This window comes from Bubalus bubalis, chromosome 20, assembly GCF_019923935.1.
Source record: "Bubalus bubalis isolate 160015118507 breed Murrah chromosome 20, NDDB_SH_1, whole genome shotgun sequence".
In the NCBI taxonomy this organism is placed as follows: domain Eukaryota; kingdom Metazoa; phylum Chordata; class Mammalia; order Artiodactyla; family Bovidae; genus Bubalus; species Bubalus bubalis.
Window position 1 is genome coordinate 38355215 of NC_059176.1, and position 13941 is coordinate 38369155.

The 13941-nt window shown below is 36.0% G+C and overlaps 1 protein-coding gene across 7 annotated transcripts in view; it reads left to right on the forward strand.

Moving 5' to 3' along the window:
• Nucleotides 1-13941, forward strand: part of SCAPER (S-phase cyclin A associated protein in the ER) — a 414652-nt gene that overhangs the window by 100307 nt on the left and 300404 nt on the right. For 6 of the 7 annotated variants that reach the window (XM_044933045.2, XM_025271386.3, XM_025271383.3 and 3 more), the window contains exons 9-10: nt 6359-6621; nt 9744-9980. In XM_044933045.2, coding sequence (XP_044788980.1) covers nt 6359-6621; nt 9744-9980 — 500 coding nt within the window. The remainder of the gene's footprint in view (nt 1-6358; nt 6622-9743; nt 9981-13941) is intronic. The other variant, XM_025271385.3, reaches the window with a different exon arrangement.

Below are 13941 nucleotides of genomic sequence, written 5' to 3' on the forward strand. Positions count from 1 at the left end.
TATGAGGTTGATTTTATAATTTTTCTTTATATATACATATATATATACTTAAAGTATAGAACAGAGATAAATAAATTTTTAAAGAGTTAAACATGGATGAAAATTGAATACAACTGGATGGTATATGATTTAAGGTGTTATTAGTAATTTTGCTGGTTATGTTAATGATGTTGTTATATTTTAAAAATTCTATCTTTTAAAGACACATACTGGCTTTCCCTGGTGGCTCAGTGGTAAAAATTCTGCCTGCCAATGTAGGAGACACAGGTTTTGATTCTTGATGGGGAAGATCCCACATGCTGCAGAGCAGCTAAGCCTCTGTGTCACGACTGTTGAGCCTGCGATCCAGAGCCTGTGTGCCTCAACTATTGAAGCCACATACGCCCTTCTCTTGTGCTGCACAAGAGAAGCCCCTGCAATGAGAAGCCTGCGCACCACAACTAAAGAGTAGCTGCTCACCACAACTGGAGAAAAGCCTGCACAGCACACAGCCAGCAAAGCCAGAAAGAACAAAATCTGATGTTTTAAAGAAGTATATTAAAGAATAAAAGGACACATACTGAATATTTCCAGGAGAAGTGATGTTTCTAGGATTTCTTTTAAAATATTACAGGGCTTCCCTGGTGGCTCTGTGGTAAAAAAAATCTGCCTTCCAAAGCAAGAGACACAGGTTTGATCCCTGATTTGGGATGGTCCCACTTGCTGCGGAGCAACTAAGTCCGTGTGCCACAAATATGGAGCCTGTGCCCTAGAGCCCAGAAGCCGCAACTGCTGAACCCATGGGCAACAGCTGCTGAGACTGACACCCTAGTACCCATGCTCCACAACAAGGGGAACCACACCGGTGAGAAGCTTAGGCACCTCAACTGGAGAGCAACCCCTGCTCTCTGCAACTGGAGAAAAGCCTGCACAGCAACGAAGACCTAGAACAGCCAGAAATGGATAAAATTTTAAAAAATATTTCAGAAAAAACAATAGGGAAGAAGAAATGAAATAAGAGCAGCTGAATGTTGATAATTATTGAAACTTAATGATTGGAGCGGGGACTTCATAATACTATTTTCTGTGTACTGTATTTGAAAATCTTCATAATAAAATGTATAAATATAATAAATAATAAAATAATGAAAGAATAGTAAAAAGTTTAAGAAAACAACAAAAAATTTAAGCATGCTTTCCCCTTGCAGATTTCAAAATGCAGATTTTTCAAATAAAAGATAACAGGTTCCATCTAGTCATTATTTTAAAATATAATATAAATGTAGCAACAGTTGCAATATTTAAAAAATAATATTAGTTAATATACTAGTCACAAGAATGAGCGTTTTTGTAAATATTTTTTTCCTTTGAAATAAAATATCTTCTACGTAGTGAATCATGTAATGGCATGGCCTGTTGTTGTTCAGTTGCTCAGTCATGTCCGACTCTTTGTGACCTCGTGGACTGTAGCACTGCAGGCTTCCCTGTCCTTCACCATCTCCCGGAGCTTGCTCAGACTCATGTCCACTGAGATGGTGATGCCATCCAACCATCTCATCCTCTGTCATCCCCTTCTCCTTCTGCCTTCAGTCTTTCCCAACATCAGGGTCTTTTCTAATGAGTCAGCTCTTGGCATCAGGTGGCCAAAGTATTGGAGCTTCAGCTTCAGCATCGGTCCTTCCAGTGAATATTCAGGATTGATTTCCTCTAGGATTGACTAGTTCGATCTCCTTTCAGTCCAAGGGACTCTCGAGAGTCTTCTCCAACACCACAGTTCAAAAAGCATCAGTTCTTCGGTGCTCAGCCTTCTTCACAGTCCAACTCTCACATTCATACATGACCACTGGAAAAACCATAGCTTTGACTAGATGGACTTTTGTTGGCAAAGTAATGTCTCTGCTTTTGAATATGCTATCTAGGTTGGTCATAACTTTCCTTCCAAGGAGTAAGTGTCTTTTAATTTCATGGCTGCAATCACCATCTGAAGTGATTTTGGAACCCCACCCCCCAAAAATCAGCCACTGTTTCTACTGTTTCCCCATGTATTTCCCATGAAGTGATGGGACCGAATGCCATGATCTTAGTTTTCTGAATGTTGAGCTTTAAGCCAACTTTTTCACTCTCCTCTCACTTTTATCAAGAGGCTCTTTAGTTCTTCACTTTCTGCCATAAGGGTGGTGTTATCTGCATATCTGAGGTTATTGATATTTCTCCCGGCAATCTTGATTCCAGCTTGTGCTTCTTCCAGTCCTGCGTTTCTCATGATGTACTGTGCATATAAGTTAAATAAGCAGGGTGACAATATACAGCCCTGACGTACTCCTTTTCCTATTTGGAACCAGTCTGTTGTTCCATTTCCAGTTACAGCTGTATGCTTTTGTTTTATTATATAGTATGCCACTCTGAGTCTTTTGGTTGGAAAATTTGGTCCATGTTCTTTTTTAAAAACTTATTTAGTTTCTCTTTAGGGAATTTCCTTTGGTTGTCCTTTAAGGGTTGGTTTGCTAGTGACACATTTGCTTAGTTTTCTTTTCATCTGAGAATGCCTTATTTATTCTTCATTCCTGAAGCATAGTTTCACTGATTATAGAATTTGCGATTGACAATTCTTTCAGTCCTTGAAAGTTGTGCCACTTCCTCCGGGCCTTCAGTGTTTCAGAAGAGAAATTTGCTGTCATTAAAACTGATGTTCTGCTATAGATAATTTATCTTTTCCCTATGGCTTCTTGTCACCCCACCATGGCTTCTTTTAAGAATTTTTCTTTGTTTTTTCTTTTCAGAGGTTTCATTATGATGTGTTTTAGCATCAGTTTCTTTGGATTTCTTAGTTCTTTCAGTTTTATATCTTTTTAGTTCCTTTAGTTTTATATATTTCACTAAGTTTGGAAAGCTTTTATTCGTTCTTTCTTTAAATACTTTTTAAGTCCTACACTCTCTCTTCTCTCTTTCTGGGACTCCACTAACACAAATGTTACTTCTTTTGTTGTTGGCATAAAGGTCCTTTGTGCTCCATTTAAGATATTCCCTATGATACCTTTTCAGCAAAATTGGAGACTAACTTTCACCACTTCCTTGGCTGCTACTGGAGGTAGCTCAGTTCTCATCTGTACCCCCACTGACACAACAGAGGGGCAGAGTGAGGGGAGGACTGACTCCCGACTTATCTGTGTAAGGTGGAGTGGAATCTTAGCTTCCTGATGGGTCCTGCTGGCATTATCACAAGGTGAAATGGGATCCATGTGCCGAGTAGATGTGTCTTCTACTACTTTATTCTGTAGCGGTGATGTTGGTGAGGGTAAAAGCTCAGCTTTCTGTGTGGGACCTGCCAACACTGGGGGTGGGGAAGATCAGAATATTGACTCATTCTGTGTGTCTTTGATGTTGGATGAAGGTAGAGGCTGTGCCCAGCACTGGACGCTTAACGACAGTGTGGGTAGGGCGGATCAGTATCTACCAGTTCTGACTCTCACTACCTCATTAAGTCTCACTGCTGCTCAGTGGGTATGAAAGTTCAGTTTCCCACTGACACTAGGGGTGGGGAAAAGTAGAGTGCTGACTAATCCAGCTCCTACTGCCTTGTTTAATGTCATTTGGAAGTAGAAACTCAGCTCACTGTTCAACTTTGCTGAAACTGTTTTGGTGAGGGAGTTGGACCATCTATTTCTACCACGTGGGCAATGTAAGTTCAACTCTCTACTTACCCCTATTGAAACCATGAGGTGCAAGTTTTCCACTGATGGTTGGCTGAAGAGAAGGAGGATTGCCAAAATGATTATTTTCTTAGGTCATTATTTCCTCTGCCCTTCGGCTTGGCAAAACAAGTTTTGCTGATGCCCGTTTTGTGTGTATCATTTGTTCTTTCTGGGTTGGAGGCCTTTGTACCATCCTGTCATATATAGGAAGCAATTAGGAAACAGAGAACTCATCGCTATGCTGCTTTTAACTCCCAGGGTCACTAGGCAGTCCACCTATCTCTTTCTGTCTTTTAAAATCTTCCTGTGCTTATTTTGTGTGTTTTTCCAGAGTTCTTAGTTGTAAGAAGGAGGACCTGGAAATGCAAGTCAGGCTACTCCATCTTGGCCAGAACTAGGTATCTTCATATTAATTTTGACACACTACATTTTAGCCTATAAACTTTTAATAATTATGGCTATTAACTGTATACGTGTATACCTCAGGTTGTGACATTTTGAACCATTGTAGTAGAAGATTCATATTTATTTTGGGCTATTTTGCTCCGTGTCTTTGGACATAGGCCCTCATTTTTTTATGTGTATGGAAAATACTGAACTAGATCCTTGAATGTTCATTCAATTAACATTCTATAATCTTATGATCATTAAAATCATTTTTTTTTTTCCTTTTTTGCTAAGATAGTGTATACTTTTGGTACTAAGGGGAAAAGTACTTGGACTTTGGAGCTAGGCCTATGTTTGGATTCTGAAAGATGGAGAGGCAGTTTTTACTTATCCATTAGACTGTTGACATCAGAACCAGTTTGCCTGGACTTGCATCTTGGCTTTACCTTTTGTCTCAGTTTCCTCATTGATAATATAGGAATGATAGTACTGATCTTAGGGAAAGATTAAAAGAGTTATATCAAAGGCACTTATAACAGTGGTAGCACATAGTATACATTCACTTCAGTTCAGTTGCCCAGTCATGTCGGACTCTTTGTGACCTCATGGACTGCAGCACGCCAGGCTTCCCTGTCCATCACCAGCTCCCAGAGCTTACTCAAACTCATATCTGTTGAGTTGGTGACACCATCCAACCGTCTCATCCTCTGTTGTCCCCTTCTCCTCCCACCTTCAATCTTTCCCAGCATCAAGGTCTTTTCCAGTGAGTCAGTTCTTCACATCAAGTGGCCAAAGTTTTGGAGTTTCAGTTTCAGCATCAGTCCTTCCAGTGAATATTCAGGACTGATTTCCTTTATGATGAACTGGTTGGATCTCCTTGTAGTCCAAGGGACTCTCAAGAGTCTTCTCCAACACCACAGTTCAAATGCATCAATTCTTCAGCTCTCAGCTTTCTTTATAGTCCAACTCTCATATCCATATATGACTACTGGAAAAACCGTAGCTTTGACTAGACGTTTCTTTATTGGCAAAGTAATGTCTCTGCTTTTTAATATGCTATCTTGGTTGATCATAGCTTTTCTTCCAAGGAGCAAGTGCTTTTTAATTTCATGGCTGCAGTCACCATCTGCAGTGATTTTTTTTAGCCCAAGAAAATAAAGTCTCTCACTGTTTCCATTGTTTCCGCATCTATTTGCCATGAAGTGATGGGACCAGATGCCATGATCTTAGTTTTCTGAATGTTGAGTTTTAGGTGAACTTTTTCACTCTCCTCTTTCACTTTCATCAAGAGGCTCTTTAGTTCTTTGCTTTCTGCCATGGAAAACTAACCAAAATGATCACATGGACAACAGCCTTGTCTAACTCAGTGAAACTATGAACCATGCCGTGTAGGGCTACCCAAGATAGGTCATGGTGGAGAGTTCTGACAAAACGTGGTCCACTGGAGAAGTGAATGGCAAACCACTTCAGTATTCTTTCCTTGAAAACCCCATGAACAGCATGAAAAGGCAAAAAGATAGGGCACTGAAAGATGAACTCCCCAGGTCGGTAGGTACCCAATATGCCACGGGAGATCAGTGGAGAAATAACTCCAGAAAGAGTGAAGAGACGGAGCCGAAGCAAAAACAATACCCAGTTGTGGATGTGACTGGTGATGTAAGTTAAGTCCAATGCTGTAAGAGCAATACTGCATAGGAACCCGGTCTATGAATCAAGGCGAATTGGAAGTGGTCAAACAGGAGATGGCAAGAGTGAACATTGACATTTTAGGAATCAGTGAACTAAAATGGACTGGAATGGGTGAATTTAACTCAGATGACCATTATATCTACTACTGTGGGTAAGAATCCCTTAGAAGAAATGGAGTAGCCATCATAGTCAACAAAAGAGTCTGAAATGCAGTACTTGGATGCAGTCTCAAAAACAACAGAATGATCTCTCTTTATTTCCAAGGCAAACCATTCAGTATCACAGTAATCCAAGTCTATGCCCTAACCAGTAATGGTATACATTATATAAATGTTGCTTTCTGACTGTGGGGCCTTAGGTCAGTCTTAATCTCAGTTTTATCATTTGTAAAATAAGGATAATTATACCTACCATGAGAGGTCATAGGAATTAGATAATACACACACACACACACACACACGTGAATACACTTTGCATAGTAATCAGTGTCATGTTTATACTTAGTTATAGTCAATGAGAATTAGATTGTAAAATATTTTTATTTTATAGGTTTTTGAAAATTTATATCTTCTAAATAATTCTTGATTTATTTTCTTCCCTCAACTGTATAGAACGGAAAGATGCTGAAGGATGGGAAACTGTTCAGAGAGGAAGGCCTGTTCGTTCACGATCAACAGCAGTGATGCCAAAAGCTTCATTACCAACAGAAGCATTAAGATCAAAGGATGACAGTGATAAAGAAAATGTACATCTTTTGCCTGATGAAAGCATACAGAAGAGTGAATTTGTTGGAGATGAACCTTCTAATACTATAGAATCTCAGCCCAAGGACCCAGTACACTCATGTGATCATCCTCTTGCAGAAAGAACACAGGTAGTACATTCTGAAAATCCTTTAACTGCTTTTTATATGGGATATATATATATATATGTGTGTGTGTGTGTGTGTGTGTGTGTGTGTGTGTAGGAATGTCTTAATTTTTCTACTTCATTGCTTTACTTTTATTGTGAAAAATTTCAGATCTATAGAAAAGTTGCAAGAATAGAATAATGAACCCTCTAGTACTCTTTTCCTAGATTCACAGATTAACATTTTGCCGCAGTTTCTTTTCTCTCTTTATTTACGTCTTACATTTGAAAGTAATGTACAAACATCACAGCCATTCACCTTTAAATTCTACAGCATGTATCTCCAAAGAACAGAAAGCTCTTTTCCATAACCACACTATAATAATAAAATTCAGGGAATTTGACATTTATATAATATTGTTATCTAAACTTATAGTCTGATTTTCAAAAATTCCAGTTGCCCCAGTAATTTGTAATTTTCTTCACAGAAATTTTTTCCCTGATCCATGATGCAGTTTAGAATCATGCATTGTATTTGACTTTGTTTCTTTAATATCTTTGACCAGCATCAGTTACTTACCCTGTCTTTATTTTTCATGACATTCATCTTTTAGAAGAATACATTGCAGATTTTTTTGGTACAATGTTCTTCAGTTTCTTTATTCATTATTCACTTTGGCTTATGCATTTTAGACAAAAATAAAGTGATTGTCAACCTCACATCTAAAGATATCATACCGATTTGCCCATGTTTGTTGACTTTGATTACTTGGTTAAAGTGGAGTCCTCCTGCTTCATTTGTAGTGTTATTTAAAGTGATGAAAGTAAGAATCATTTTTCACTTGCTCTACTTTTGTTTTCTACAGTCCAAGTATAGAGTGATTTGCTAATATTTAAAATAATTCCTTAAGATTAATATTCCCAGTCCTTTTTCTTTTAGTCCATTTGAAGTTTATTTTACTTGTTTGGTTAAGCAGTGCATTTTTGAAAGATATTTGTTTACAAGAAAGTTTATGTTCACTTAGTATAGTTTTCTGTAAAGTCATTAGTGAAATATAAGAGATTGATATAGGTACAGAGACTAAGGAAAAAAGTTGTAAAATAACTGTAATATTTCTCAGTCCAGAATAGTAGCTTTTTAAAATTTTCTTCTTTTACCTGTAGAATATTTATTTTTTTTTAGACTCCCAAGTTTTTCTTAATGATAATAATATCTCTTAATCCTGCGTTGTTTTTAATGTTTTATAACTGTTTAATGTGTATATGTTTTATGCCCACATGAGATTGAAAACTCCTTGTGGGTAGAATCTTATGAAAGTGTGAAAGTGAAAGTCACTTAGTCGTGTCCAACTCTTTGCAACCCCGTGCCAGGCTCCTCTGCCTATGGGATTCTCCAGGCAAGAATACTGGAGTGGGTAACCATTCCCTTCTCCAAGGTGTCTTCCCAGCCATGGGATCAAACCCAGGTCTCATGCATTGCAGGTGGATTCTTTACCATCTGAGCCACTAGGGAAGCCCATATTGCCTTTTAATTTCCCGTAATATGGAACAGAGTCATAGGCACATAGTAACTTTACAGTACATAGCTATTGGGTAAAACTTTAAGAAACTTTTAAATGTAGGTAAGTTTGATGAAGAAATCACTTTTTACATCACTTTACCAACATTTAGCATTTTTGCTAGCATATATTTTAACTATAAAATTTAACATTATAAAAAATGTGCTAATTTTGTGTAAAGAATAAGCTTACATGATTTTGAGATTTTAGAAATAGTCTATGCATAGAGCTTATGAGTAATTATTGCTGAATTATTTCAGTATAAAAGTTCACTGCTTATGGTGGCCAAGCTAATATTAATAGCTGTGTTTTCTCCACTCTCATTCTGAAAATGGAATTAGCATATTCATATATTTTGACCATTACTTTATAATTTAGCTTTGATTCTGTTATTTAGGTTGATACTGGTTTTTTAATAAACAGGATTGACTATATTGTAAAGATCAGTAATGCTAATATAAATATTACTGAAAAGATTATAAACCATGATGACTGATGTATGGATAATGTTGATAGCAATATAAACATTGTGATGCTATTTGAATAATGCGTATGCTAAAATGAACACTTTGGGACACTTTAAAGTTATAACCAATAGTAGAATTTTTAAAGTAGTTTATAAGACTTGGCCAAGTTTAATATTTACATAAATACTATATCAAACTGGGGTTTTTATGGCCACTGCAGTGTTTATCTGATGTTTATTTAAGTAGTGGTGTGAGTGAGTTTTAAATTCACAACTTTAGATTTTCGTTCTTCTCCTTGGAGTTCATTACTCTGAGTACTGAAAAGCATAGTGCCGTTATTTCTGTACTCTGTTAGAAAATGAAAATAAAGTCCTGTTTCTGTTCACTAAACTCTAAAATTTTTAAAAGATGTAGCGTATTTTTCCTAAGCAAAAGTTGTATTTGGTTTTCACATTTCTGTTGCTTTTGTGTTAAATATTCTTAAAGGGGAATGGAGAGGCTATTGAAGTCCAAAGAATATGAATTGCTTAAGGAGATTGCTTGCTGACATATGCTCTACCTTTTATGGTGTATTTTTCTTTTAGATCTAAGATTTGGTATTGTGTACCATGTGAGTCTTCATGAAAGATACTTTGAGGTTGTGTTAATGTTATCTAAAGAGAGTGAGTTCCATGTTTTGAGTAAAATGCCTTTAAAGTACATATTTGGTGAGAAGTGCCTTCATTTGATATTAGTTTTCATAAAAACTATGTAAATACCTTTAGTTATTTGAACATAAAGCATAATATTTATTATACTTGTGACTAGATTTCTTTTGTGAAGCATATAGTATAGCCATCAGGAATCAGCCTAATAAAATAAAATGCAATTGCAACATATATTGCTTAATTTCTTAAAATACTTGAGTGTCCTTAAACATAGTAGATATGTAAATAAAATTTGTGGCTGCTTAATGTTTCTTTTCTAACACTTGAAACGTACCAAAATAATGAGTGATTGGTCTTTTACAGCCAACTGCTGCTTCACAGTTTGTGGGTTAAGCAGAATAAGCTTTTCTAGAGTGAAATAGTTGGTGAGTATTTTTTGTTTCCTCTGATTCATTCTACAATATGTTTTGTTAGTTCACAGTGAGTACACTGGATGATGTCAAGAACTCTGGGAGTAGTTTCTTACCAGACAATTCTGTTCAAACTTCTGAAATACCTGCTGTTCACATTGATACAGAGTGTGTTTCAGTTATTCAGCAAGCTGACACACCTTCTTTGCAAGCAAGTGAAGACAAATTTTCAGCAGAAAAAGCAAGAATAGAAAGTGAAATGGATCCTTCAGATATTTCAAATGTGAGTGCTGCTAACTTGGTAAGAACAACTTCTCAGAATTCCGAGTAGATATATTAAAGAGGCAAAAATTCCAATAATGAAAAATTGTATTGTGCATTTCTTTACACTTTACAGAGCACTTTTAAACATAGCATTTTATATGTTATTTTATGTTAACGTGTTATTCTTATAGCAAACTTTGGATGTCGTTAAGATTCTTCTTATTTTGTATGGGGTGGAAATGAGACTGTGAGAGTCAAGTAACTTGCTCAAAATCATTTAGTTTTTGTATGATTTGGTCAAATGTTCTTTAGCATTAAGAAACTATAACATTAATGTCTTCCATGCAACATCTACCACTCTGTTGGGAAATGGTGCTTAATGAACTTACTTTTAAAATTCTCTTAACAGAGTACTTTACATAGTTATCATTTGGAATTGGTCTTTAAGATGAAGTTTGTCATCCCTATTGCTGAATCTTTAAAAATGCATTGACTTGAAATTATTTATAGGATTATGTTTTTAGATGAATAGTTAATTCTGCTCACGTCTTTCTCTTTCGCACTTAAGTAGTAAGATAACTTGGCCTGAGGATAGTTCAGAATAGGTCATGCTGGCATTTTTAAAAAGTAATTTTCAAAAGGAGTAGCTCCATATAAAAAGCTGTTGAGAAAAGTCATTCCAATTTTCATTTTTAAATGGCCACCATATACTATAATTTCTTTTTAAACGTAGTGCTTTATGATGCTGAAAGGTGATGTCAGCAGATGGTGCGTGTGTGCGTGCCCAGCAGCTTCAGTTGTACCTGGCTCTCGTGGCCCCGTGGTTGTCAGCCAGGCTCCTCTGTCCGTGAGATTTTCTTGGCAAGACTACTGGAGTTGGTTGCCATGCCCTCCTCCAAGGGATCTTCCTGACCCAGGGATCAAATCTGTGTCTTCTGCATTTAGGTGGATTCTAGGTGGATTCTTTACCATTGAGCCACCAGGATTAGGCCAAATCATATATCTTAGAGTAAGATTAGATATAGATGAAACTTGATATGAGTTGTTTAAGGAAAATAAGAGTTATAGTAATAAGAAAAACAAATTAATATTTAGATTCCTTTGTAAAGGAATAAGGGTAATTTGTTTTTAACTTATATCTTTTAGTGTGAATTTTTTGAAAGTTAAATGTAATTACTGTCATATAAGTGAATTTAATGTACGGGGTAGAAATTGATATCATAGATATCATATTAAATTTCATAGATATCATATTAAATTATTTTGTGTATTGAGTCTGTGAGAATCAAATTTCAAAAGAGGAAAAACATCCTATACTTAAGTAAGCATAAAAATGTTTTTTAAAAATTCTTCTCTAATCATTTTTATTTTGATCACATAGGTAAAATTAGCTTGTGGTGGAACATTGAAAACCCTTGGTTATTTTGAGTGTGACATTACATACTTGAAAGAAAATAAGTTCTGCTTTACATATGAATATTAGTATATTCTTAGAAGTTTTAGAGGAGTTTTAACCAAGGTTTCAAAACCAAGGTTTTCAAAAAATTTTATGTTTTTAATTTGTCTTGGCAGTGATACTTCTGTGGGTTGCTCTAGATAAGCACCTCATTGTTGAGATTCTAAGTGAAGAATTATAGAGAACTGTGGTTGTATTGAGAAAACTCTTTCCTTTTTTCCCTGTATATAATATTGTCTCATAGATGGTTAGAGTAAAAAAATCTGCAGTTCTCTTATTTAACAGAAAGCTAAGCAAAAAATGACTGTGAGAACCTTTATGTTTAAGGTCCATTTTTGCCAGCATTGTAAAAATGTGCTGATATAAATCCTAGCTACCCTGGATTAATTTTTTTAGATTTACTGAAATTCCAAATTTTAATGAAAATTTAGAAATTTAGGAGTGATGATGTATACACATATTTGTTTGAATTTCACAGTGTGGAAAATAGTAGAAGTTGTATGTGGATAATTAAATCATTTCATCCATAAGCTGTGTTACTATGTTAAAATATTTTCAGGTCTTAAAAGACAAAATAGAAATGTTCTCTGGAGAAGATAAGATTAGGAAGGAAATAAGCTCATGTGAGAACATACTTTCTACAAAGTTAAATCTATTCAACTTTAATAGCTTTCTAATTACTGGTATTTGTGATGTTGTCATGGCACCTTAAGAAGTTAATTTCTGTAATATTCAAGAGTTTATAGAGAAAAAGCTTATGATGCAAAGAAATGATTTCTCATCTAAACTCCCTCATCCCATTCTGTTCCCCAGGGACAATCTTGTGTGTTTTGAGGGAGTAGAGTATCAACAGGGTAGATGAAGTTGGGAGGGGTGGCTTTAAGGAAGCTACCAATGTTTAGGCTTCAGACCAATTCAGTAATAAGCTGAAGCTCAAGCACTTGCATTTTTAATACCTTTATTGAGGTGTTATTGATTTTCAATAAACTTCACATATCTAAAGTATATACATTGATATATTTTGACATGTGTTTATACCTATGAAATCATCACTACAATCAAGATAATGAAAGTATCGATTGCCTCCAAAAGTTTTACATTCTCTTCTGTCATCCTTCTTTCTGCTCTTCCCTGTTTCCCCTACCCAGGTTGTCACTACTCTGCTGCCACTACATACTAATTAGCATTTTCAGAATTCTCTGTATATGGAATAATATAATTAATGTAAATTATGTAATGTTTAGCCTCTTTCACGTAGCATAATTATTTAGAGATTCATTGACATCACTGTGTATGTTAATAGTTGCTTCTTTTTCTGTTGTCTTTCGCGGTACTCTCATATGCGTGCAGCTCAATACGTTCATCCGTTCAGTTGCTGACAGATGTTTGTTTCCAGTTTCTCTGTTATGAATAAAGGCACCATGAACATTTGTCTTTGTTTTAAACATATGTTTTCATTTCTCTTGAGGAAATATCTAGGTCAGTTTGGTTGATAATATTGTTCAGGTCTCCTTTGCCAATGTTTTGTACCTGTTCTATCAGTTGAGAGAGAGGTATTGAAATCTCTGCATGTATCTGTGGCACTACCTTTTTAAAACCAACTTTATTGAGATATAACTTGCATAATATACAGTTTATCCATTTAAAGTGTACAGTTCAATGTTTTTTAATATGTTCACAGAGTTGTGCAAATGTGACCATGATTAGTTTTAAAACACTTCATCACTTCAGAAAAAACCCAGTGTCCATGAGCAGACCTCTCTTTCTCCCCACCCTCCCGGCCATATACAGCCACTCATCTGTCTTTCTCTCATACAGATTTGCCTGTTGTGGACATTTTATAGAAGGGAATACAATATGTGGTCTTTGTGAATGGTTCCTTTCACTAAGCATATTATTTTCAAGGTTCATCTGTGTTTTAGCCTGTACCAGTATTTCACTCCTTTTTATGGCCAAATAATATTCCATTGTTTGAAAAATGTGAACTGAACCATATTTAATCCATTCATTAGTTTATGAACATTAGGTTTTCTCCACTTTTTGGCATTTGTGAATAATGCCACTGTAGGTATTTGTGTACAAGTTTTTGTGTGAACGTATGGTTTCGTTTCTTCTGGATGTACATCTAGTATTGGAATTTTGGGGTTATATGATAACTTTCATATGGGCTTCCCTGGTGGCTCAAGATGGTAAAGAATATGCCTGCAATGCAGGAGAACTGAGTTCGATACATGGGAAGATCCCCTGGAGAAGGGAGTGGCTACCCACTCCAGTGTTCTTGCCTGGACAATTCCATGGACAGAGGAGCCTGGTGGGCTACAGTCCATGGGGTCACAAAGAGTTGGACACAGCTGAGCGACTAACATGTGGTAACTTAATTTTTAACCTTTGTGTGAAACTATCAGACAGTTTTCCAAAGTGGCTGAACCATTTTACATTGCCATCAGGTTTATTTTGTTTTGCAATTCTGTCAGTTTTTGCTTCCTTTGTTTTGAAGGTCTGTTCTTAAATTCACAAACTTTTAGGATTGTTTTGTCTTCTC